Consider the following 25,566-nt stretch of genomic DNA (forward strand, 5'->3'; position numbering starts at 1 on the left):
GGGACAGAAAACCAAAACCTATCATGTCTGGTCCATCACGACAGCAGCCTGTTCACATTAAAGGAATGTGAAAACATATGTCTTGGCTGATCTCAGACGAGCCATAATGATGATCATGGATCCCTGTCATGGCTCTGGACTGTACTGTACTCTAATGTATTGTTCTGATATTTCTGACTCATTTGTGGGGAAAATGGTGGCAAGGCGGTGGACAGCCGTGACAGATAGCAGCGCGTGCTCCCTCACCGCCTCCCCGAAGGAGCGCGGCGCCGCAGATCAATAAAGCGCCATTGTTTCTCTCGAACCCCAGGGGCCACTGCCGTTATTCCATTCAGACACTTAGAGATGTGATGAGGAGAGGACACCCAGCATGGAACATGAAGGATTATCAAACCCTCAACATCAACCTGTCTGCCTGCCCGCCCGTCTGCCCGCCCGTCTGCCCGCCCGTCTGCCCGCCCGTCTGCCCGTCTGTCTGCCCGTCTGTCTGCCCGTCTGCCCGTCTGTCCGCCTGTCTGTCTCCCTGTCTGCCCGCCTGTCTGCCCGCCTGTCTGCCCATCTGTCTGCCCGCCTGTCTGACCGTCTGTCTGCCCGTTTGCCCGCCTGCCTGCCCATCTGTCAGTCTGTCTGCTACAGTATATGTGTGTGTAAATAGAGTGAGGGTATCAGTCACGAATTCCAATGGGGATCGTAACTAGAGAATGGGCAAGACATTAAAAGGTCTTTCACACACAGAAATAGCCGTGAAGAGGTAATCGGGGTGAAGGTTTTTCACCTCCATTGTAATTAATCACTGCTGTAAAGAAGAACCGGTCCACAGTGAGTGACTGTCATTTATATGAGGCATTTCTTCTTTCTTTTTTTCTGACTGGAGCTTTATTTCCCTTGCGTGCGCACTCCATGGCCAACTGGTCCAGCCAATAGGGAGGCTGTGTTTGTCATCAGTCTGATATCCGGTCAGGAATAGTATAGGAATTTAAAGGACCTGTCTGCGTGATGGTTTCTCTGTTATAACCTGTTTAAAGGACCTGTCTGCGTGATGGTTTCTCTGTTATAACCCATTTAAAGGACCTGTCTGCGTGATGGTTTCTCTGTTATAACCCATCTACTGATTGTTCTCTATGAAAAGATGCTGTGACCTTCACGGGTGATTCCTGAGATTGCAAACAAAGAAGAATTGCTCCAAAATCCCTTTCCACTGTGGCTGTGTATTAGTCCCAGGGGATTCTGACGCCTCGGATGACATTTTAAATGTAATAGCTTCACCCAGTCTAGTTTGTTTAATTGGTGTTTACAGCGTTATAGGGAGAGCCAATTATTCATAACTATACGATGTTGGGATATCTGCTGGGCAGATATACCATGCAGAGGAAAGGATGTGATTTCTCACAGATGCAGGCTTAGGTTGTGTCTCAAATGGTACCCTATTCCCTACAGTGCACTACTTTGACCAGAGCCCTGTGCACTGTGTAGGGAATAGAGTACCATTTGGGACATAGACTGGCACAGGCTAAACTCATTACCTTCACGCCATCAGTGGTGAAACCAATCGATCTGTAACACCTGTCAACCTGGGAGCCCACTGCACATACAGCTCTACCTTATCACCCGCATCCATTTCAACCACCGGCAGCCAATGCAGACCTATTGAATGAAATGCTCCCATCCATCTCCATGCAGTGCAGACTCCAAACAGGAAGATACATTATACTGCTGTCCTTCGTATTACTTTAACCACCGCACTCCAGGTCAACGATGGAAAAACAAGATTCTCTGTAAATGTGGATATACACATCAAGGTTGTGTCCCCCCCCCCACATTCTTCCTGTGCTGTTTCCTCCCCGTTTCATCCTGACTATTGATTTCTGGGTTTGGAGAGGAACAGGGCCGCTCCCATACTGTGGGTTAGTCTCCGTGATGAGACCGTATCAGCCTTTCACCTTCCTAGAGGATGCAGGGTACCAGGAGACAGGATGTGGTGCGTGTGTGTGTGTACAGTGTGTGTGCGTGTGTGTGTGTGTGTGTGTGTGTGTATATTAGATACATGGGGATCTGAGGGATCTGTCACCTGCTACTGTATGTGGACTGACTCATGCCCTGGGCCCCATCCCCCACTAGCCTCTCCACCTAGCCACTGATATACTGGTCACTTCAGGAGGTAGTCAGGCCCCACCTAGCCACTGATATAGGTCACTTCAGGAGGTAGTCAGGCATGCATTGTGTCTTATATTAGTGTAGATGGTTCTGGACAGTGAAAACATTTGAATCATTGACAGCTGGCACCATTGAATTATGCCATCAATATGTGTCTTAAAATAAATAAATAAATATTATTTTGAAAGAATAGCTGTGAAATAATTTGCCTACAGGGAATCTGGTCACAATGCGGACACAGTGGACGGATAAGAGACATATTTTAATACCATGTGTAGACACAATCAGGATGTGGATAAGATCAGGACACATGACCCATGTTAGCGTCTGGTATAAACAGGTCTTTAGAGAATTGTTTCAGACTATATTATTGGAGCTGCAGTACCAACATGTGACATAGGGGGCAGTGGTGATCCTCTGACAGTGGGGCTCCCACGCACTGCCTGCACACAGCACACAGCACTGGCACAGGAATAATCAAACACACCTGCTCAGTGCCATGCCACAGCAGGTTATCTCAAACACTATGGAGGATACCTGATCAGGATCTGGCAACCAGGGCTGGAACGCTACAGTCACAGCTCTCATCCCTCCTCCAAACACACACACACATTCATTCTCCTTATCTGTCCACATACTGCAGAAACCTATTGTTCCATAGAGACACACTGCTGTAACGTTACAGCATGTTAACTAACCATCACTGTCGTCTGCTACTGACGCCTTGTGTGTGTGTGTGTGTGTGTGTGTGTGTGTGTGTGTGTGTCCAAGGGGAGAATTCAGCGGGTGTTGATCGGGGGTTAATGGTGATGCAGAGTGACTGTGGTTGTGACATCTCTAGCTACCTCCCTCCCCGGCTAGGGTCACATGGCTGCAGCCTCTGACAGCCCCCTGATAGCACACACACACACAACCTCTCACACACACACAACCTCACACACACACAACCTCACACACACACTCACGTGGTTGTCACCTCACACATCCCCAGTGGTTAAAGATGGATCAGTCTCAGTATTACAGTGGTTAAAGATAGATCAGTCTCAGTGGGATCAGTCTCAGTGTTATACAATGGTTAAAGATGGATCAGTCTCAGTGTTAGACAATGGTTAAAGATGGATCCGTCTCAGTGTTAGACAGTGGTTAAAGATGGATCGGTCTCAGTGTTAGACAGTGGTTAAAGATGGATCGGTCTCAGTGTTAGACAGTGGTTAAAGATGGATCGGTCTCAGTGTTAGACAGTGGTTAAAGATGGATCGGTCTCAGTGTTAGACAGTGGTAATAGATGAATCAGTCTCAGTGTTAGACAGTGGTTAAAGATGGATCAGTTTCAGTGTTAGACAGTGGTTAAAAATGGATCAGTCTCAGTGTTAGACAGTGGTAATAGATGAATCAGTCTCAGTGTTAGACAGTGGTTAAAGATGGATCAGTCTCAGTGTTAGACAGTGGTCAAAGATGGATCAGTCTCAGTGTTAGACAGTGGTTAAAGATGGATCAGTCTCAGTGTTAGACAGTGGTTAAAGATGGATCAGTCTCAGTGTTAGACAGTGGTAATATATGAATCAGTCTCAGTGTTAAACAGTGGTTAAAGAGGGGTCAGTCTCAGTGTTAGACAGTGGTTAAAGATGGATCAGTTTCAGTGTTAGACAGTGGTTAAATATGGATCAGTCTCAGTGTTAGACAGTGGTAATAGATGAATCAGTCTCAGTGTTAGACAGTGGTTAAAGATGGATCAGTCTCAGTGTTAGACTGTGGTTAAAGATGAATCAGTCTCAGTTAGACAGTGGTTAAAGAGGGATCATTCTCAGTGTTAGACAGTGGTTAAAGATAGATCAGTCTCAGTGTTAGACAGTGGTTAAAGATGGATCAGTCTCAGTGTTAGACAGTGGTAAGAGATGAATCAGTCTCAGTGTTAGACAGTGGTAAAGAGGGATCAGTCTCAGTGTTAGACAGTGGTTAAAGATGGACCAGTCTCAGTGTTAGACAGGGGTTAGAGATGGATCAGTCTCAGTGTTAGACAGTAGTAAGAGATTAATCAGTCTCAGTGTTAGTCAGTGGTTAAAGATGGATCAGTCTTAGTGTTAGACAGTGGTTAAAGATGGACCAGTCTCAGTGTTAGATAGTGGTTAAAGATGGATCAGTCTCAGTGTTAGACAGTGGTTAAAGAGGGATCAGTCTCAGTGTTAGACAGTGGTAAGAGATGAATCAGTCTCAGTGTTAGACAGTGGTTAAAGAGGGATCAGTCTCAGTGTTAGACAGTGGTTAAAGATGGATCAGTTTCAGTGTTAGGACAGTGGTTAAAGATGGATCAGTCTCAGTGTTAGACAGTGGTAATAGATGAATCAGTCTCAGTGTTAGACAGTGGTTAAAGATGGATCAGTCTCAGTGTTAGACTGTGGTTAAAGATGGATCAGTCTCAGTGTTAGATAGTGGTTAAAGATGGATCAGTCTCAGTGTTAGACAGTGGTAAGAGATGAATCAGTCTCAGTGTTAGACAGTGGTTAAAGAGGGATCAGTCTCAGTGTTAGACAGTGGTTAAAGATGGATCAGTTTCAGTGTTAGGACAGTGGTTAAAGATGGATCAGTCTCAGTGTTAGACAGTGGTAATAGATGAATCAGTCTCAGTGTTAGACAGTGGTTAAAGATGGATCAGTCTCAGTGTTAGACTGTGGTTAAAGATGGATCAGTCTCAGTGTTAGACAGTAGTAAGAGATTAATCAGTCTCAGTGTTAGACAGTGGTTAAAGATGGACCAGTCTCAGTGTTAGACAGTGGTTAAAGATGGATCAGTCTCAGTGTTAGACAGTGGTAAGAGATGAATCAGGCTCAGTGTTAGACAGTGGTTAAAGATGGATCAGTCTCAGTGTTAGACAGTGGTTAAAGATGGATCAGTCTCAGTGTTAGACAGTGGTAAGAGATGAATCAGTCTCAGTGTTAGACAGTGGTTAAAGATGGATCAGTCTCAGTGTTAGACAGTGGTTAAAGATGGATCAGTCTCAGTGTTAGACAGTGGTTAAAGATGGATCAGTCTCAGTGTTAGACAGTGGTTAAAGATGGATCAGTCTCAGTGTTAGACAGTGGTTAAATATGGATCCGTCTCAGTGTTAGACAGTGGTTAAAGATGGATCATCCCTAATGATCATCACAAACCATCTCATTATCATAGTTGTTATCCTCTCAGCATCTTTAAATTGGCTCTTGTTAGATACAGTTTTAATATCTTTAAATCATGTTATCTATCAAAATAATTCTCTTCTGTGAATCCTGTTTTATAAATCATGAGATATAAACAGCCATAGTGTGAATAGGATGGAATTTATTGGAACATCTAGATTTTAGGACATTGATATTTGTGGATTATCCACCAATGATGGAGTTGACCTCCAGACATGAGTGTAATGTAGTTATCTTTCCACCAGAGAGAGCTCAAGCAGGGCACTGCTGCGTGTGTGTGTGTGTGTGTGTGTGTGTGTGTGTGTGTGTGTGTGTGTGTGTGTGTGTGTGTGTGTGTGTGTGTGTGTGTGTGTGTGTGTGTGTGTGTGTGTGTGTGTGTGTGTGTTTGCGCGTGCGATAGAGCACTTTCAGTACCGAGCAAAAACTGTGATTATTCGTTTTGCATATTGTTTGAGTGAGCTATCCCTTTAAAACACTGAAAGAAACAGCACTTTAGGAAGGTCAGGCTATGAGATAGCAGGCTACACACACACACACATACATTTTAGGGAAACTGCTTGGTTGCAACAACACTACCAATCTTTCTGCCTGAGCAATTTATCCTTCATACAACAATGATAATAGCAACATATTTTAGGGAGTGGACATTTGGGTCTGTGTGTTGAGCTGGCTATGGGTTCACCATATGGTCATTCAACGGGGTCTCTCCAAACTAAACTCCTGACACCTTGACCGTAGATGCTGATCTTGGATCAGTTTTGCATTTCACCCCAGAGCTCACCCTGGTGGAAAGATTGAGATTATTTGCTGTATAATGTAAAGTGTCAGCAGAGCTGAAGGTATTGATCTCTCTGCTCAAATCCTCTCTGTGGCCGTGCCAGGGGGCTGAGCTGATCTGTCCCTAAACTTTCCTAATTTCTCTCTCTTTCTCTCTCCCTCTTTGTCTCTCTCTCTCTCTCTCTCTCTCTCTCTCTCTCTCTCTCTCTCTCTCTCTGTCTCTCGCTCCCTCTCTCTCTCTCTCTCCCTCTTTTCCCCCTCTGTCTCTGTCTCTCTCTCGTCTCTCTCTCTCTCTCTCTCTCTCTCTCTCTCTCTCTCTCTCTCTCCCTCTTTTCCTCTCTCTCTCACGCGCTCTCTCTCTCCCCTCTGTCTTTCTCTCTCTCCCTCTCTCTCGCTCTCCCCCCTCTCTTTCTCTCTCTCTCCAACTCTCTGCCCCCTTCAGCACCTTGGAGACGACCTTCGACAGCACGGTGACCACAGAGGTCAACGGGCGGAGCCTCACCAGTCGCTCCGCTCCCATGACCTCCTGGCGCCTCGGCCAATCAGCCCCAAGCCCCCGCCTACAAGCCGGTGACGCCCCTTCTATGCCCAGTACCTACACCACGGTCACACCACCTCGGACAGGCGGCAGCACAGGTGGCGCCACGGGGCGGTACGGTCACTCTGACTCCTCCAGGTTTGTGTACAGTGCCCCCATGAGGCGAGCAGCGACGTCAGGGGCGAGAGGGGCCGAGCAGGGGGAGAAGGGAGGAGGGCCGGAGGGGATGCTGGAGATGGACGTGGCGGGGTACATGAGCGACGGAGACATCCTGGGGAAGAACGTCAGGACAGATGACATCACCAGTGGGTAAGCGACTACGCCATAGACAGAATAGAATAGATATTTTATTGTTAGAACGTAAATGTGTCTTCTGCTTCTCCCAACACCCCCAGACACACACACATTCAGAGTCAGTACTGTTATTGGGATAAAATATCACAGTTATTGCCAAGGCCTTCGTGATTCTTCCAAATGGAATGATGAGACAGGAGAACATATGAGGGGCGATGAATTTGTGACATTCACACATTTATTGTGCTGCGACTGGAGGAATTCACCATACATTCCATAGCAACTCTCAATAGTGCACTGGCTGACACATCGCTCAATGAGAGAGAATAGCCCCAGATCTATTGTACATCACTGTGTTAGCTGTTAACCTTCCTCTGTGAACACTGATAAGTGCACTTCCCCAACACCCACATGATCTGCGTTCCAGATGGCACCTTATTCCCTACGTATATAGTGCACTACTTTTAACCAGGCCTCATAGGGCCCTGGTAAAAAGTAGTGCACTATAAAAGGAATAGGGTGCCATTTGGGACACATCCCTGCATTAGTTCTCTCATCCTATTTGTTCATGTAGGAAATTGATTTATTGAACACCACCCGAACCATCCACATGAACTATGATTAGGTTACTGTAGGGGCAAAACTCTGAGCGTTAAATGTTATAGCACCTAGGGATGAAAAAGTGATTAGCTGAATTATGATCCTAATTAGCTTAAACCTAATGTGCTTTCATGTCCTATCAGCTGTATCTGATTACAACCCTGCAAATGTGCACACACACACACACACACACACTCCCGATACACACACTCGCAAACACAACCCAGCTTAGTGATTTAGTTTCTTCTTCGTAGGTACCTTACAGACGGTGGTCTTCACTTATACTCACGGAACATCGGTCGCGCCCCTGACCTGACCGCGTCGCTAGAGGTCACCCAGAGGGTGGTAAAGGAGGTGCACGGGGACGCAGACAGGTGAGGGCTTCATCCCATCTATTTGGGTTACTTGTGGAGGAGGGTGAAGTTTCCCCTAGATGCTGATCTTGGATCATTATTGCGTTTTCGCCACTAATGGTTAAGGCTAGGATTGGGGGAGGGGAAGCTGATCCTAGATCTGTACCTTTGGTAGCGTTACTTGTGTTTCTGGACCACACCTAGTTCTCCAACCCTATGGACTTTATTGAAACCAATGGGAGAAACTGTGGTTTCTTGATTGAAGAATATTATTAGTTGAATCAGTTTGTGTTACTGCTTGGGCTGAAGCAAAAGCCTGCTGCATCCACATGGTGTGTTGCAGGTCAAATTGCACAGTTTCTCTTTAATAGCTTTTCAAATTAGCACAGATTTTACCGATAGCTGCTTTTTTAAAGGAAGGTTTTACTAGCAATGACTGTGATATGTGGTTGTTGAATGCACTGAATGTAAGTCGCTCTGGATAAGAGCGTCTGCTAAATTACCAAGATGTAAATGTAAGACGAGAAAGCCCTTCGCTAGAAGTGACACACTCTCCAGTCTCCCAGCCGTCGCAAACGAGGTGAAAGAGAAATGTGTCATTGATTTAATTCTATCAAGCTGTGATTTGATGACAGGCGTTCATAGAAGCGGGGAAAGAAGTGATGAGGTGATGTCGCAGCGTGGATATAGGGATTCTGACAAGACTTAAATGAATGTGCACAGGGAAGTTTGAGAAATGTCTGTAAATTGGATGCAGTGCTCTGCTGGTTACTCTGTGGAATCCCAAATTCATTCAATTATCAGACTGTCAGAATCCACGGTTCTGGAGGTAGAACTTTTTCAAGCTTCTAATTAAATATTGGGTTTGATAGTATGATCAATTTCCTATCTGTTCAATTATTTTATTTTATTTTTTTATGCATTTGTAATTACGACTATAATGGTAACTGTCATTATTTGACAGAGGAGGCAAACAGGAGGCCAGAATAAGAGAAGAGATCTGAGCAGAATAAATGTGTTGTTGATTAATCAAAGAGGAAGGGAAATTATACTTATTTTGATTGGTGTGTCTTCCTGTGTGCTCCTAGACTTGATCAACAAACGGTTGTTTTGTATACTGGAGGGTTGGAGGTTCTCTGTAGCTGTCAGAGGAGAGAGACTCAGAGCATATCTGTGACTGTCCAACCATCAATGGATCTGAATACAGTATGAACTCTAAACTTGTCACGTTAACTCTCATCATCTCAACATCATGACAGATCCAAGCTAATCAAACGCATCAGTCCAGACCACGCTGTCCATTGGGCTGTCCACTGGGCTGTCCTCTGAGCTGTCCACTGGGCTGTCCTCCCCTATACTCCACTTTCACTCATTTTGCCTCTAGACGTGGGTTCAAAAACTATTTGAAATCATTTCAAATACTTTATCTGAGCTTGATTGAGCTTGCCTGACATAATGGACCAATAGAATAGTCCCAAATTGGCAAACCCCGCCCATCTGGTGCTCCTGGCAGGCAAGAGCAAACACTCAAAGTATTTTTTACAATTTTAAATCCTATCTGAACCCAGGTCTGATCGCCTCCTCCTACGTGTACTGCGCTCTATTCACCATCCCTAACTAATCCATACCAAGCTTTAAGATGGCAGCGTGACTTTTACTGAAGAACGTAGTTACATAGTCTGGCACCTCAGGGATAGTGGGATATGTAGTCTCTGATCCCATAGACGTGGGAAGGAGGCCAGGTATAGCAGCCCAGATAAGGATCTTTCAGGAGTGAATTACGGAAGGCTGCTTTTTGCCCGGAGGAGGGAGGCTAAATCCCCCTGCTCTAATGCTTCCTACCTGTCTGCCTCAGAGGCTGCATCCCTATATAATACACTGATATCAATCAGCGCTCATAGGGCTCTGGTAAAAAATAGTGCACTATATAGGGAATAGGGTGCCATTTGGGATGCATCCAGTGCGTGTCAGTGTGTGATTGTAGAGCCCGACATCTCTCAGTCCCACTGACATCTGACGGGCTCTGGGAAGGAAATTCATTTGGGAGCCTCTCGCTCAACTTGCTGCAGACTGAGCTTTGGTGCAGTCTCCTCTCTCTCTCTCTCTTCCACCCCAACGGATACACTCCAATCATTCTCATCCCTGAGCCCTTTTGGATCACCTTGGAGCATGCAGAAGTCCATATTTCCTAAAGCCCCTGCCTAACTCTGCCCTAACTTTCTCTCCTGTCCTCTCGGGCATCCAAACTGGCATTACATGCTGCAGTACCTCTTCTCACGTAGAGAAACTGTGCTGTCTCCACAACAGGAGCATCTTTACGGGGATGGTTGACTACAGGCTTGTTAGAAGCAATAAAGACTTGCTTTGATGCCTGGTTTCCTTTGACCTGGAGTTCCCACTCGTCTCCTCACTGCGTTTTCAGAGTCAGGTCCAGTAGTTGTAGTAAGCAGTTTACTGTGGGAAAAACTTTAAACCAACCAAATCAAATTATTTTTCCGAACACCGGTAGTTAATAATAAGCAATTTAATATGTTAAACCAATGAATTTCTCAATTTAAACTTTTGGGCTTGGTTGTTAAACTTGATGGACTGCTTTCCTGGACCCAGATAAAGCCTAGTACCAGATAAATACATAAAAATACTCTATAGGGAATCTCCTTTGAAATTGCTTTTAAGTCCAGGAATAGTCTTAATCTGGGTCCAGGAAAACAAAACAGCACTATTCCACCCAAAATGAGCTTCCATTTTGGGACTAGTCTTCCTTCCCATGGGTCACAGCTCCCTGACAAATCACAAGGCCTACCTAATTGAGAAGGTAAACAGTCTCATCCTCAGCCAGAGACTGAGAGAGATGGAGAGATGGAGAGACACAGAGAGAGAAAAAAGGAGAGAGAGACAGAGAGATAAAAGGAGAGAGGGACAGAGAGAGAGAGAGATTTGGTGGAGGTACTGTAAAAAAAAAAAAAAAAACTTTCATGGTTATGTCTGCTGCCCAACGAGTCCCCTGGCAGCTCTTAAGGCAGCATTATCCGCAACCTAGCTAAATCCATCTAAGTTAATACTGATTGGGAATGATAAGTAACATTTGAAGGAAGAGACCATCTGGTGCGGAAACAGTGTGGATATGTGTTTAGTGCTATGGAGTTTATATGAGTTAGTTTTTTACAGTAGGCTGCCTAAACAGTTGGAGTGGACATGTCAGTGTGCTTCAGTCTGTTCAATACTGATGGCAGTAGGGTGTACTGCCTCAGAGAACTTCTGCATTCATAATCTACATTTTTTAGGCCTGGATTCAATCCAATCAATGGTAGATCCGCGTTATTTACATTTTAGTCATTTAGAAGACACTCTTATCCAGAGTGACTTACAGTTAGTGAGTGCATAATTATTTTATTTTTTTCATACTGGTCCCCCGTGGGAATCGAACCCACAACCCTGGCATTGCAAGTGCCATGCTCTACCAACTGAGCTACACAGGACTACATATAGCGCGCTTGACATTTAAAGGTAATTTCCGATTGAGCCGACATATGCAGCGTTTACTGTGAATGCGCTCTTTGCGAACACGGAAACATTGCCTTTAAAAGGTGCATAGCCAACAAAGCACGATCAAATTGAATCCCAGCTCTAGTTGATATGAAAATTACATAAAAAAGAGAATGTGTTCTCAATTACTTACCTGGTTAAATAAATGCAAGCATAACTAACAAATCTATTATTTTTAACACAGTATTATAGCGTCATGTTTGGTTTTTGAAGACAATATTTCTCATGGTTAATGCCCTGAGCAAAACCTTCGGCCGTCGAAAAACAAAGCCTCTATTCACTGTCAAGGTGATTCACATGAAAGAGAAATGTCTTGAGTCAATCCTTGAGCCACAGAGAAGGAGAAGATTCCAAGCCTTTGTTACCTTCTCTGAAGATAATATTGGATTCTGACAAGGCCGCGTTACGTACTGGCCTTCAGCATTTTTAATGGAAATTGCGATGGAAGAATGGGTGCAAAATTGGTTCTGATGCCGTTACAATCTGATATTCCACTCTCATGAACAGTTGCCTGTGCAAGTGATGCATTTCCCCCTAGTGCTGCCAGTCTACAGTAGACACAATAACTAGTCAAACAATGGGGCTTTTCTACATCTACTCTCATGATGTGGCGTTATGACACCATTGTTACTTCTGCTCTGGCTAAAAGCCCATCTCTAAAAATAAACAAACTCATGCAACATAAATGAGTGTGTGCTCGTTGCACTACTGTCAGGCGAGGCCGTCGAGGCACAAGCGGTGTGTTTTCACACGACACCCTCCTGATTCTCTGCAGAGGCATGAATAAGTAAAGGGCTCTGCTTTTAGCGTCCCTGTGTCTGAGACTATCTCCCTCTGCTGCCTACAGGGAGCCAGCCAGGAGAAGGCCAGACTGGTGATGGCAGCTGGCTCTGCAGTTTTCTGTTTGAAAAGGAAGCTTTAGAGGATTGGAGTGTGTCTCTGTGTTTGTCTGTTTGTCTCTGTGTGTGTCTCTCTGTGTGTGTGTGTGTGTGTGTGTGTGTGTGTGTTATGTTGTTAAAAAGCAGACACACACTGATCTAGACAGGAGGGAGTTGGTAACACTTCATGGCTCTGCAGTGCTGACATAAGCAGTATAGGGGATGGTTTTTGCAGAGTCATTGACAAAGCCAGTTATTATATAAGGATTGTGCTTCTGGTACAATTCATGTGCACTAAGGGCACCACTAAGGGCACCACTTGAAAGGAAAGTGTCCTTGCTCACAACCTGAAGTTGTTATTTGTAAGACTTCCTGTTTTTGCAGTCAGTCAGTTCAAAAATACTTTACTGCAATGTGCTAAACAGTACCTGCTGTAGCAGAAAATATGCTTTCAAGTAATGTTGGGAGAAGGTTCATTGTAGATATGGGTGTCCTGCTGTGTGTGTGTGCCGTCTCTTAGAAATTGAAAAAGCACTGTTTCCACATTGCACACACTATTTATCTATTTGTTTACCATGGCTCTTAGCAAAACAATGTTTTACTTTGAAGATCAGTTTTCCTGGCATTTCTTATGCACTGGCATTTGTCCAAGTTTCTCTGGCATTCCCCATTCCGGAAACTGTATTTATCATTAACCAGAGTAATATTCTCCTGGGGAGGAAGGGCCTGTCATGAACCCGTTGACCGTACTAATTAAAGTCTAAATAATTTAGTAGAGTCAATGGTGTAAGGAATGGGCACAGATCTTCACAGATATGTATTCTGATCCTACTGTAGGAGGGGGATGGGGGTATCATCGCCCATCAGGATGATGTATCATCTCTCATCAGGATGGTGTATCATCTCCCATCAGGATGGTGTATCATCGCCCATCAGGATGGTATATCATCGCCCATCAGGATGGTGTATCATCTCCCATCAGGATGGTGTATCATCTCCCATCAGGATGGTGTATCATCTCCCATCAGGATGGTGTATAATCGCCCATCAGGATGGTGTATCATCGCCCATCAGGATGGTGTATCATCGCCCATCAGGATGGTGTATCATCGCCCATCAGGATGGTGTATCATCGCCCATCAGGATGGTGTATCATCGCCCATCAGGATGGTGTATCATTGCCCATCAGGATGGTGTATCATCTCCCATCAGGATGGTGTATCATTTACATTTTAAATTTTTAGTCATTCAGCAGACGCCCTTATCCAGAGCGACTTACAGTTAGTGCATACATTATTTTTTTATTTTTCATACCCCCCGTGGGAATCGAACCCACAACCCTGGCATTGCAAATGCCATGCTCTACCAACTGAGCTACATCCCTGCCGGCCATTCCCTCCCCTACCCTGGACGACGCTGGGCCAATTGTGCGCCACCCCATGGGTCTCCCGGTCGCGGCCGGCTACGACAGAGCCTGGATTAATCTCCCATCAGGATGGTGTATCATCTCCCATCAGGATGGGGTATCATCTCCCATCAGGATGGTGTATCATCTCCCATCAGGATGGTGTATCATCTCCCATCAGGATGGTGTATCATCTCCCATCAGGATGGTGTATCATCTCCCATCAGGATGGGGTATCATCACCCATCAGGATGGGGTATCATCTTCCATCAGGATGGGGTATCATCTCCCATCAGGATGGGGTATCATCTCCCATCAGGATGGGGTATCATCTCCCATCAGGAAGGGGTATCATCTCCCATCAAGACGGGGTATCCTACTGAATGTTGTAGGTGTCTATTAGAAAGCCTGTGCAAAATAAGAATGTTTAAATTGTTTGTGACTAAAAGTGGCTCAGTTAGTTGAGCACAGCGCTGCCAGGATCGTGGGTTTGATTCTGGCTGGGCCCACCCTTATGTAAAATGTATGCACGCGTGACTGAAAGCGTCTGCTAAGAGTCATATATTACAGCCAGTATGAGGCTCAGTTTAGAGGGTCAAGGATTTGGTCCGACCCCACCAAGGTGATTGGACCTAGGGTACAGTGAGGGAAAAATGTATTTGATCCCCTGCTGATTTTGTACGTTTGCCCACTGACAAAGACATGATCAGTCTATAATTTTAATGGTAGGTTTATTTGAACAGTGAGAGACAGAATAACAACAACAAAAATCCATAAAAACGCATGTCAAAAATGTTATAAATTGATTTGCATTTTAATGAGGGAAATAAGTATTTGACCCCTCTGCAAAACATGACTTAGTACTTGGTGGCAAAACCCTTGTTGGCAATCACAGAGGTCAGACGTTTCTTGTAGTTGGCCACCAGGTTTGCACACATCTCAGGAGGGATTTTGTCCCACTCCTCTTTGCAGATTTTCTCCAAGTCATTAAGGTTTCGACGTTTGGCAACTCGAAACTTCAGCTCCCTCCAGAGATTTCTATGGGATTAAGGTCTGGAGACTGGCTAGGCCACTCAAGGACCTTAATGTGCTTCTTCTTGAGCCACTCCTTTGTTGCCTTGGCTGTGTGTTTTGGGTCATTGTCATGATGGAATACCCATCCACGACCCATTTTCAATGCCCTGGCTGAGGGAAGGAGGTTCTCACCCAAGATTTGACGATACATGGCCCCGTCCATCGTCCCTTTGATGCGGTGAAGTTGTCCTGTCCCCTTAGCAGAAAAACACCCCCAAAGCATAATGTTTCGACCTCCAAGTTTGACGGTGGGGATGGTGTTCTTGGGGTCATAGTAGCATTCCTCCTCCTCCAAATACGGCGAGTTGAGTTGATGCCAAAGAGCTCGATTTTGGTCTCATCTGACCACAACACTTTCACCCAGTTCTCCTCTGAATCATTCAGATGTTCATTGTCAAACTTCAGACGGGCCTGTATATGTGCTTTCTTGAGCAGGGGGACCTTGCGGGCGCTGCATGATTTCAGTCCTTCACGGCGTAGTGTGTTACATTTACATTTACATCATTTAGCAGACGCTCTTATCCAGAGTGACTTACAAATTCATGCATTCAACTAATGATAGCCAGTGGGACAACCACTTATTTAATTATTTATTTTATTTTTTATTTTTATTATTATTATTTATTTTTTATGGGGGGTGGGGGAGGGAGGGGTAGAATGATTACTTTTATACTATTCCAGGTATTCCTTAAAGAGGTAGGGTTTCAAGTGTCTCCGGAAGGTGGTCAGTGACTCCGCTGTCCTGGCATCGTGGGGGAGCTTGTTCCACCATTGGGGTGCCAGAGCAGCGAATAGCTTTGACTGGGCTGAGCGGGAACTGTGCTTCCGTAGAGGTAGGGGGGCTAGCAGGCCAGAGGTGGATGAACGTAGTGCCCTCGTTTGGGTGTAGGATCAGAGCCTGAAGGTAAGGAGGTGCCGTTCCCCTCACAGCTCCGTAGGCAAGCACCATGGTCTTGTAGTAGATGCGAGCCTCAACTGGAAGCCAGTGGAGTTTGCGGAGGAGCGGGGTGACATGAGAGAACTTGGGAAGGTTGAACACCAGACGGGCTGCATCCCTTTAAGAGTGTGCTCCTAATCTCAGCTCGTTACCTGTATAAAAGACACCTGGGAGCCAGAAATCTTTCTGATTGAGAGTGGGTCAAATACTTATTTCCCTCATTAAAATGCAAATCAGTTTATAACATTTTTGATATGCGTTTTTCTGGATATTTTTGTTGTTATTCTGTCTCTCACTGTTCAAATAAACCTACCATTAAAATTATAGACTGATCATTTCTTTGTCAGTGGGCAAACGTACAAAATCAGCAGGGGATCAAATACTTTTTTCCCTCACTGTATGGTAGACAATAGGTTATTTTGTGTTTATGCCCACTATATTTTGTGTTTATGCCCACTATCTTTCCCCTCACGTTGGCTGACGGTGTTTCTGCGATTCATCCACTAGGCAAAACCCTGACAGGTAGCCCCTCTGTGGCCATATGTCTTCTCCTCTCTCCCAGTAGACACCTCAGAGGATCAGTGGTGCGATCAACCCTGTCTGGCACCAGGGAGGGTGGGGGGACAGGTAGTGTTCCCCCCTCCCCCCCAGAGGGCTTCGTATCCTGGGGATCATCCATGCACCTGCCCCTGTGTCTGGCTGGACCCTGGACTCCTTGGATCAGAGCCTGAGGGTGAAGGGGTTTGTGGGTAAAGACACATGCTCGGAGGGGTAAGACACAGTTGTCTGCTTCCCTGATGGATGACCTCATATGGCTGCACTGCTGTGAGCGCGCGCGCGTGTGTGTATCCTGTTTCCTGGGGGTGTTGGAGTTATAGGAAGAGGAACATGTGATAGGAGTGATTCATAGTAGGGTGACATAAGAGCATCTTAACGTATTTATTTATACATGTCATAATGTAAATCAGGTCATATGTGAAGACGGATGCATTGTTGGCAGAAGCATCAACAGATAGCATCAACATTTTTTACATTTACATTTTAGTCATTTAGCAGACGCTCTTATCCAGAGCGACTTACAGTTAGTGAATACATATTTTTTTAATATATTTTTTTATACTGGCCCCCCGTGGGAATCGAACCCACAACCCTGGCGTTGCAAACGCCATGCTCTATCAACTGAGCTACATCCCTGCCGGCCATTCCCTCCCCTACCCTGGACGACGCTGGGCCAATTGTGCGCCGCCCCATGAGTCTCCCGGTCGCGGCCGGCTGCGACAGAGCCTGGATTCGAACCAGGATCTCTAGTGGCACAGTTAGCACTGCGATGCAGTGCCTTAGACCACTGCGCCACTCAGGAGTTAGCATCAACAGATAGCATCAATAGGTAGCATCAACAGATAGTATCAACAGATAGCATCAATAGGTGGACTCAACAGATAGCATCAGTAGATAGCATCAACAGAGAGCATCAACAGAGAGCATCAGCTATACGACATGGTACCATGACAGCATCTAGTTATCAGATTCATCCAAACACTATGTTGAAGTAGATTGTCCTCCATTCCCTGCCTCTTCCCACAGCGTGGTGGATTCACACACACACACACACACACACACACACATACACACACACACACACGCACACATACTCACACATTCCTCATAGACCCCCTGCCAGGCTCATGAATGTTAAAGCAAGAGCAGCCGCCCAAACTGTTTGATGGGGGGTCGACTAGTTGTTTATTTTGGATGCCAGTATATCCGATCTACGTCTGAGGAAATCTGTTATAGGGGCTTGAAGTGGAAGTCAACAAGGAATAGAAATAGCAATGCATCGGAATTGTGTTCAGTACAGTGAGATAACGTAGCGTAGCATTTTCACCATTACCAGAAGCAGCTGCTCTTTCTCGGTTTTCTAATGTTATGGAGACTGGACGTTCTAATTAACTGGTGTTTGTTGTTGCTCGATGCAGAGCCTAAAACCTGAAAGGGAGAAAAAGGGAGTCGCAGCTTCCCAGAGTTGTAATGATTGCAGTGCAGGTGCCTGGGAGATGCCCTTGAGAATGCGGTGCAAGCGAGAACTTTAAAAAAAGATTGCAGTGTCTGCATCCTGGAAGTTAGAGCTGAGAGACACTGCATACAAAGGCATTCATTATTTCCCAATGGATAAATGACCCAAGATCAGCGTCTACTGGCAACTTCACCCTACACCGAGCCAAATACTTGTCAAGGCTGACACAACATCTCAAGAGACGGTCGAAGTTTGAGGACAAACGAGCGCCACTGAAACAAAGTACATCAACACAGACTAGTGCTGTCACGCCTCATTATTTAGAAAGGCAGGGTATTGACAGGATGGCAGCTACTCTGTGACTAACTGCCCCAGCTCAGATCGATGCCGAGTCATGAATGATGGCTAATATGGCCGCCGCCAAACACAGAGCAGTGACAAAACATCATCCCAGTGAGTTTGTCTGGCAACAAGTGTTGATTTTCTTGCAGGGTTATGGTGTCCATATTAGGATAGAGTCACACATCCGTGGAAGTGACTCAGACACAACTTCCGTGGATGTGGAACTGTCCTAATATGGATACCGTACCGGGCTGTGTTTCTCCATCACAAGAATAAACAAACAGAATGATCATTAGCCCAACGATAGTAAGACTCATTGTATTATCATCAGATGATGATGTGTTTTGTGTGTTAAGCAGTGGAGGGGCCGCCTGAGTTTCTAAAGCAAGAGATTCCTTATTGTTGATACTGTATTGCCGGGTGGTTCAGAGATGTAGTGGCAGTTCTGTGGTGGTTGTATTGTAATAGAGGCTTGTTGTGGCCAGCCTTTTTCTGGACAGTTCTGTGGTGGTTGTATTGTAATAGAGGCTTGTTGTGGCCAGCCTTTTTCTGGACAGTTCCGTGGTGGTTGTATGGTAATATAGGCTTGTTGTGGCCAGCCTTTTTCTGGATAGTTCTGTGGTGGTTGTATTGTAATAGAGGCTTGTTGTGGCCAGTCTTTTTCTGGACAGTTCTGTGGTGGTTGTATTGTAATAGAGGCTTGTTGTGGCCAGTCTTTTTCTGGACAGTTCTGTGGTGGTTCTATTGTAATAGAGGCTTGTTGTGGCCAGTCTTTTTCTGGACAGTTCTGTGGTGGTTCTATTGTAATAGAGGCTTGTTGTGGCCAGACTTTTTCTCGACAGTTCTGTTGTGGTTGTATTGTAATAGAGGCTTGTTGTGGCCAGACTTTTTCTCGACAGTTCTGTGGTGGTTGTATTGTAATAGAGGCTTGTTGTGGCCAGCCTTTCTCTGGGAAGTGCTGTGTGATATGAAATCTTGGGTCTAAAATGAATATTACCTGGGAAAATTGGATTTAGTCTTGATGAGTATTTTTTTATAGAATGAATGAAGGTCACATTATTGATAATTCAATTGACTGCCGCACTGCCCGGCTCTGTTGTGGATTATACAAATGTAATCATATTAAATGATGCATGTTATTGCATAATTACAGTGATAAAAGTTTTATGAATCTACATGGGCCTCGGTTGTTTCGATCAAAGACACCGATCATGAATTCCGTAAACAAGATATCCAGAATTTACAGAAGAATGACTAGAGATGAAGTTTGAAGATGATCATGGATAGATTGTGTGCTGTCATATTGTAATGCCTAACCCCTAACTCATTCACCATGAATACTGCTGTAGCACAGTTGAAGAAAATGCATACATGGTAGAGTAGTCCATATAGACATATTGATCTGTAGTTTACACCTTATTATAACTGATCCAATCCTCACACATATTTCCTGGGTGCCCACAGTAATTATGTTTTTTGAATGAATGAATGAGTGAACTGTATTGATCCCCATGGAGAATTTGATTTGTCACAAGCATAAGACACACAGGTACAATAGAGACGCACCTCTTTAATCTGGTGCCTCACACAGAGAGGTTCAATACCATTATCCTAGAGAGGAGAGGATCCAGGCTGTGCTGTGCCAGTGTGCCAGTACAGGGGATCAGACCCAGCGTGGGGGGTAGGGGGTAGGGGCCTGGGGGCTGCAGCTGGATCCTCCCGGGGGAGCCTTGCAGTGGTAGTGGCAGTGGTGGCGCCAGCAAGCGTGCCACAGATGGCAGGGGTAGACAGCTGGGTGACCCCGAGGATGCCAGATGGTGCCAGCCACCCCATTTGAGCCAGGCTGGCTGCCAAGCATTGTGGGAAGCATAAAGTAGTGTCTCTCTGGCTCTTGGGCAGTGAGACAAAGTGATACAGTAGCTGTTGTCTTGTTTCTCTGGAAGATGCAGAGCGGTTCTATCCATACTGTGACTGCCATGTTTGTAATCTTCAGCCTTGAGGCGGCAGAAGACAGAATAGTCTGTCTGTCTAATCCACACCAGGAAAAACGGCGAGGACTGTGCATGGCATGCTGCTGTCATCTGGACTGGCTGCGTTGTCCTGTAGTCAGCAGCTTGTGTTGTTGGACTGAGCTCATGTGGTGTTGTTTTGGTTGGCCCCTGACCGGCACTGCTGGCTGGTAAAAGCCGTCTGCACTGCAGCAGCAGCCAAGCCCTGTCTTGTGCCAACCAAGCCGGGCAGAGGAGCAGTGACGTGCCGCTGTCTATTTCCTCAAGGCAAGTCTCATTCCCAGCATCTGCAAGGTAACTCTATTTCATTGAGTTGAACACTGTTGAATTCGATTCCACTGACAGTGACAGGCATTATGTTTATCAAATACTTGGTTTTCAAGGCCAAATCTAAAAATGACGTATTGAAACAATGTAAATCACATTACCCTCTAAAGCGAATGCTCATAATGACTCCTATTTAGTCTGAATCCCCATCAGACTCATCCCGCGGTTAGGAAACGAGCCTTATGAATAATGTCTAGAGTTGAATCTATATAGACAGCCTGCCTGCCTGTATTCCTGCCAGCCTCACCTATTATACATGAGCTCATTTCCAGTCAAGGCTTTTTAGACTAACAGCACACAGTTTGCTCACTCTTCATCCAGGGAAGGGGTTCTGTTGTTGTCTCTCATCCTGAGGCTACTAGATTGATCCCCCTTTCTCTCCATCCTGCTGCAATTAACCCCTCGTGGTCCAGCGTTGGCTCTTATTGGTCTGCGGGGCGTCTCTTGGCGATTAAGTGGGTGGCAGGCGGATCCTGACGGGAGGGAGGGGAAGAGAGGGAGAGGAAGGGGAGGAGGGGTTGTGCGAAGCGGTGAGGTAGCTGTCCCTCCACTCTCTGTCACTATCCGAGTGCAGTCGTGTCACAGCTAGCTGAACAGCCAGCCAGGGCAGGTGGGCTGGGCTCCTGACTCTAGCTAGGGCGCGGTAGTCAGTCAGCCAGCCAGGGAAGGAGCCAGGCAGGGAAGGAGAGCCACAGCCAGCCAGCCAGACGGTCCCTGACAACAGGCAGGCTACAACAGACAGCCATAATCCATCCTTCCCAGAGAGGTGAGTGGGAGTCAGCTGGCTCCAACGCTTCACCCCCCCCCCCCCCCCCCCCAACCCTCTTCTCTCACACACACGCACACACTATTGATTGCTGTTCATTTGGTGTGCTCTCCCAGATCAGTAGGGTATGACTTATACTGACGGGACAGTTTACAGTTTGGCTTTGGGGACTTTTCTCAGAGTCAAGTGGCTAAGTTGGATGAGCTTGCTGGTTAAGAGAGGGGGAAAACATTGATTAGGGTAATTTAGCACGGCACGGCATGTTTTCTGATGTGTAATTGCGAGAGCCTCGGGGCTCAATAGCATTAGGCTAGGATTATAGGATAGATCAACACGCCTAGAGCACTTGGCAGTTTCTTTGAAAGCGGCTCCATTATGGCGTCGACGTGTGTCTCACACTTCACTATCACCCTACACTGCTCTAAACCGTGTTCAACGTTTTGACCTCTTTGTTTTGAGGTGGAATTAGTGTCACAAATTGATCCTGAGTGTATTTCATGGTATTAAGCGAATGGGTGTCATCTTGAAAATGACTGTTTAGCTCTTTGGCGTTGTCCTCTAACGTTTTATGGATTCTTCTGAAGGAACTGTGATGATGTCCTTAAATTATATGTAGTCACTTTCAATTTAGTATTAAAGACAAACCATTTCTGAAAACACCTCAGGGCAAACTCCACCTCTCAACAGATACTCTGTGGCTGCATTTAGAAATAAACATTTATTTACAGAAGACTCCAAATGAAAGAACTGTATGGATGAATTTGCTTGTCATTGTGTTGAGAAATGCGTGTTGTGTGAGTCTGGCTGATGTGTGGGAGTTTTGGTCGCTGTTACACAAGAAGTCCTCAGAGAAAGGGTCACATGCTACTGTCAATGCCGGTCACACCTACACAACACCACAAGGTACTCTTCTGAAAATACATTGATTATTCCATTCCTCTGTCCATCTCTGTATTACAGAGTCTTTACAGTCATCCGTTCTACACGCTGCAAATAGCATTGAAATCGTATGTTTTTTTTCTCCCTTCGCCGAGCAACACTTACAGCATTGAATATTGCATGAGTTGCTGTTTGCATGGTTGAGAGGAGCTGTTTCATTGCACTCTCTGTTTGGGAATGTCACGCCCTGGCTCTGGGGACTCTTTTATGTTGAGTCAGGGTGTTAGTTTCTATGTTGTAGTTTTCTAGGTTTCTGTTCTAGATCGTTGTATTTCTATGTTGGCCAGGGTGGTTCCCAATCAGAGGCAGCTGATTCTTGTTGTCTCTGATTGGGAACCATACTTAGGCAGCCTGTTGGCACTTTTGTATTGTGGGATCTTGTTCCGAAAGGTTTTGTGTTTAACCCAGGACTTCACGTATCGTTTGTTGTTTTTGTTCGTGAGTGTACTTAATAAAGAATGTACGCCTATCACGCTGCGCCTTGGTCCGCATCATGTGTCAACGAACGTGACAGGGAAGTACGTGCCACAATGCACAGTATTAACTAGACACTGCCATTGTTATTAAACCTGAGGGAAATCTAGCACGTGTCAAGAGAAAAGGCTTCTGGGTTTACAGGAAGTTGAACAGAGTCTTCAGTATGTATTGTAACTTTCCTGAAGCTTATTTTCTGGATATTATATATATATATAGTACCAGTCGAAAGTTTGGACACCCCTACTTATTCAAGGATTTTTCTTTATTTTTACTATTTTCTACATTGTAGAATAATATTGAAGACATCAAAACTATGAAAAAACATATGGAATCATGTAGTAACCAAAATATTGTTAAACAAATCAAAATATATTTGAGATTCTTCAAATAGCCACCCTGACAGCTTTGCACACTCTTGGCATTCTCTCAACCAGCTTCACCTGGAATGCTTTTCCAACAGTCTTGAAGGAGTTCCCACATATGCTGAGCACTTGTTGGCTGCTTTTCCTTCACTCTGCCGTCTGACTCATCCCAAACCATCTCAATCGGGGGATTGTGGAGGCCATCTGATGCAGCACTCCATCACTCTCCTTCTTGGTAAAATAGCTCTTACACAGCCTAGAGGTGTGTTGGGTCATTGTCCTGTTGAAAAACAAATGATAGCCCAAACCAGATGGGATGGCGTATCGCTGCAGAATGCTGTGGTAGCCATGCTGGTTAAGTGTGCCTTGAATTCTAAATAAATCACAGACAGTGTCACCAGCAAAGCACCCCCACACCATAACACCTCCTCCATGCTTTACGGTGGGAACTACACATGCGGAGATCATCCGTTCACCCACACGCGTCTCACAAAGACACGGCAGTTGGAACCAAAAATCTCCAATTTGGACTCCAGACCAAAGGACAAATTTCCACCGGTCTAATGTCCATTGCTCGTGTTTCTTGGCCCAAGCAGGTCTCTTCTTATTATTGGTGTCCTTTAGTAGTGGTTTCTTTGCAGCAATTCGACCATGAAGGCCTGATTCACACAGTCTCCTCTGAACAGTTGATGTTGAGATGTGTCTGTGACTTGAACTCTGTGAAACATTTATTTGGGCTGCAATTTCTGAGGCTGGTAACTCTAATGAACTTATCCTCTGCAGCAGAGGTAACTCTGGGTCTTCCATTCCTGTGGCGGTCCTCATGAGAGCCAGTTTCATCATAGCACTTGATGGTTTTTGCGACTGCACTTTAAGAAACGTTCAAAGTTCTTGAAATTCTCTGTATTGATTGACTTTCATGTCTTAAAGTAATGATGGGCTGTCGTTTCTCTTTGCTTATTTGAGATGTTCTTGCCATAATATGGACTTGGTCTTTTACCAAATAGGGCTATCTTCTGTATACCCCCCTTACCTTGTCACAACACAACTGATTGGCTGACACAAATTAACTTTTAAGAAGGCACACCTGTTAATTGAAATGCATTCCAGGTGACTACCTCATGAAGCTGGTTGAGAGAATGCCAAGAGTGTGCAAAGCTGTCATCAAGGCAAAGGGTGTCTATTTGAAGAATCTCATATATAAAATATATTTTGATTTGTTTAACACTTTTTTGGTTACTACATGATTCCATATGTGTTATTTCATAGTTTTGATGTCTTCACTATTATTCTACAATGTAGAAAATAGTAAAAAATAAAGAAAAACCCTTGAATGAGTAGGTGTTCTAAAACCTTTGACCGGTAGTGTACACGTTCTTGTTTATTGAAGAGCTTGAGACTCAAACACTGCCTATGCTGTTAGTGTTGATCCAGCTTCAGGGCTGTGAGCACTGTCTGGGGCCGGGCCCCGAGAGATATGGAGAGGCCCCTAGCTTGTGTTGCCCATCCGCAGCTCTGAGGGACAGACTCGCTGCCTGTAGGAGACATCACCGATGATTCTGTCAGGAGCTGATGCCTAGGGATGCACCACTATTAAATATTCAGCCAATACAGGCATGCTCTCAGGACAGCCCTCCGGGGTCCTCCTGTAAACTCTATTGGTCTGGCCTAGGCTGCACTAAGCTAGGCTGAGGAGGGAGAGGAGTTGAACACCTTTAGGTAGTGCTGTAGTACTGTAGGGTTACTTTACCTGAACTGTATATTAGGTATTACTGTAGTGCATGGGTGGGTCTATTCGTTTATCAATATAAACAAGGAATTAATTCGCCCCTGTCCTCACGTGCTTCATAACAATGTATTGACAATGTAATCATACCCGGTTTAAGTAACTCACTTTTATTCTGAGATGTGTTATCAGGAAATGTCCCTTCTAACATAATGCTTGATTTATAGGTCACTTTTTGTAAAGTATTATTTGTCTTCCTAACTACTCCTTCCTCTAGCCAAATACAATCATTTTGAATTACACATTAGAGACAGTCACTTAATTAAAGCGATTGACTTACCACCACAAAAGAGGATGGTAGAGAAATTCTGTGATAGTCAACACGTTCTAACTGGGACAAATTGGGGTGGAAAATAGCAGAGAATTATAATCTTATTTCCCAGCACTTTGTAGACTAATTAATATTTATTTGGAGGGGAGGATTATCAGCATTGTGTTAAGAAGACCACCGCAGGAGGGAAGAGGGAATTGTACCCAATGTGTCACAGCCGAGAGTGAGAGAGAGACAAATTACTCACTTTTAGAAAATAATTTGAAGGCAGTGGAGTTTTTAATAAACAGCCATCTGTTTTAGTTTTGCTCATTAGTGTGGCAGCCAATAGTAACACAGGCTATGAATCAGGAAGTAGCTATTTGGATATCCAAACAGTATCACATGGATAGATAGTCAGCCTTGACTAACAGCTAACAAGTGATGACTATCTCACAACATTTTCATACCATTTCCTTGAAAACCATCCCTGTCATTTTGTGATTTTGACTCACATTGAGATACGGTGTATAAAAGCAAGGATTGCTTTTATACACCGTATCCC

At 45.1% G+C, this 25,566-nt stretch overlaps 1 protein-coding gene across 3 annotated transcripts in view; it reads left to right on the forward strand.

The window, feature by feature from the left end:
* LOC311129748 (neuron navigator 3-like) overlaps positions 1–25,566 on the forward strand; it is a 753,845-nt gene that overhangs the window by 678,091 nt on the left and 50,188 nt on the right. For all 3 annotated transcript variants that reach the window (XM_084162171.1, XM_084162172.1, XM_084162173.1), the window contains exons 11-12: positions 6,547–6,951; positions 7,791–7,910. In XM_084162171.1, coding sequence (XP_084018297.1) covers positions 6,547–6,951; positions 7,791–7,910 — 525 coding nt within the window. The remainder of the gene's footprint in view (positions 1–6,546; positions 6,952–7,790; positions 7,911–25,566) is intronic.

Source organism: Coregonus lavaretus (genome assembly GCF_964263955.1).
Source record: "Coregonus lavaretus genome assembly, chromosome: 5".
NCBI lineage: Eukaryota > Metazoa > Chordata > Actinopteri > Salmoniformes > Salmonidae > Coregonus > Coregonus lavaretus.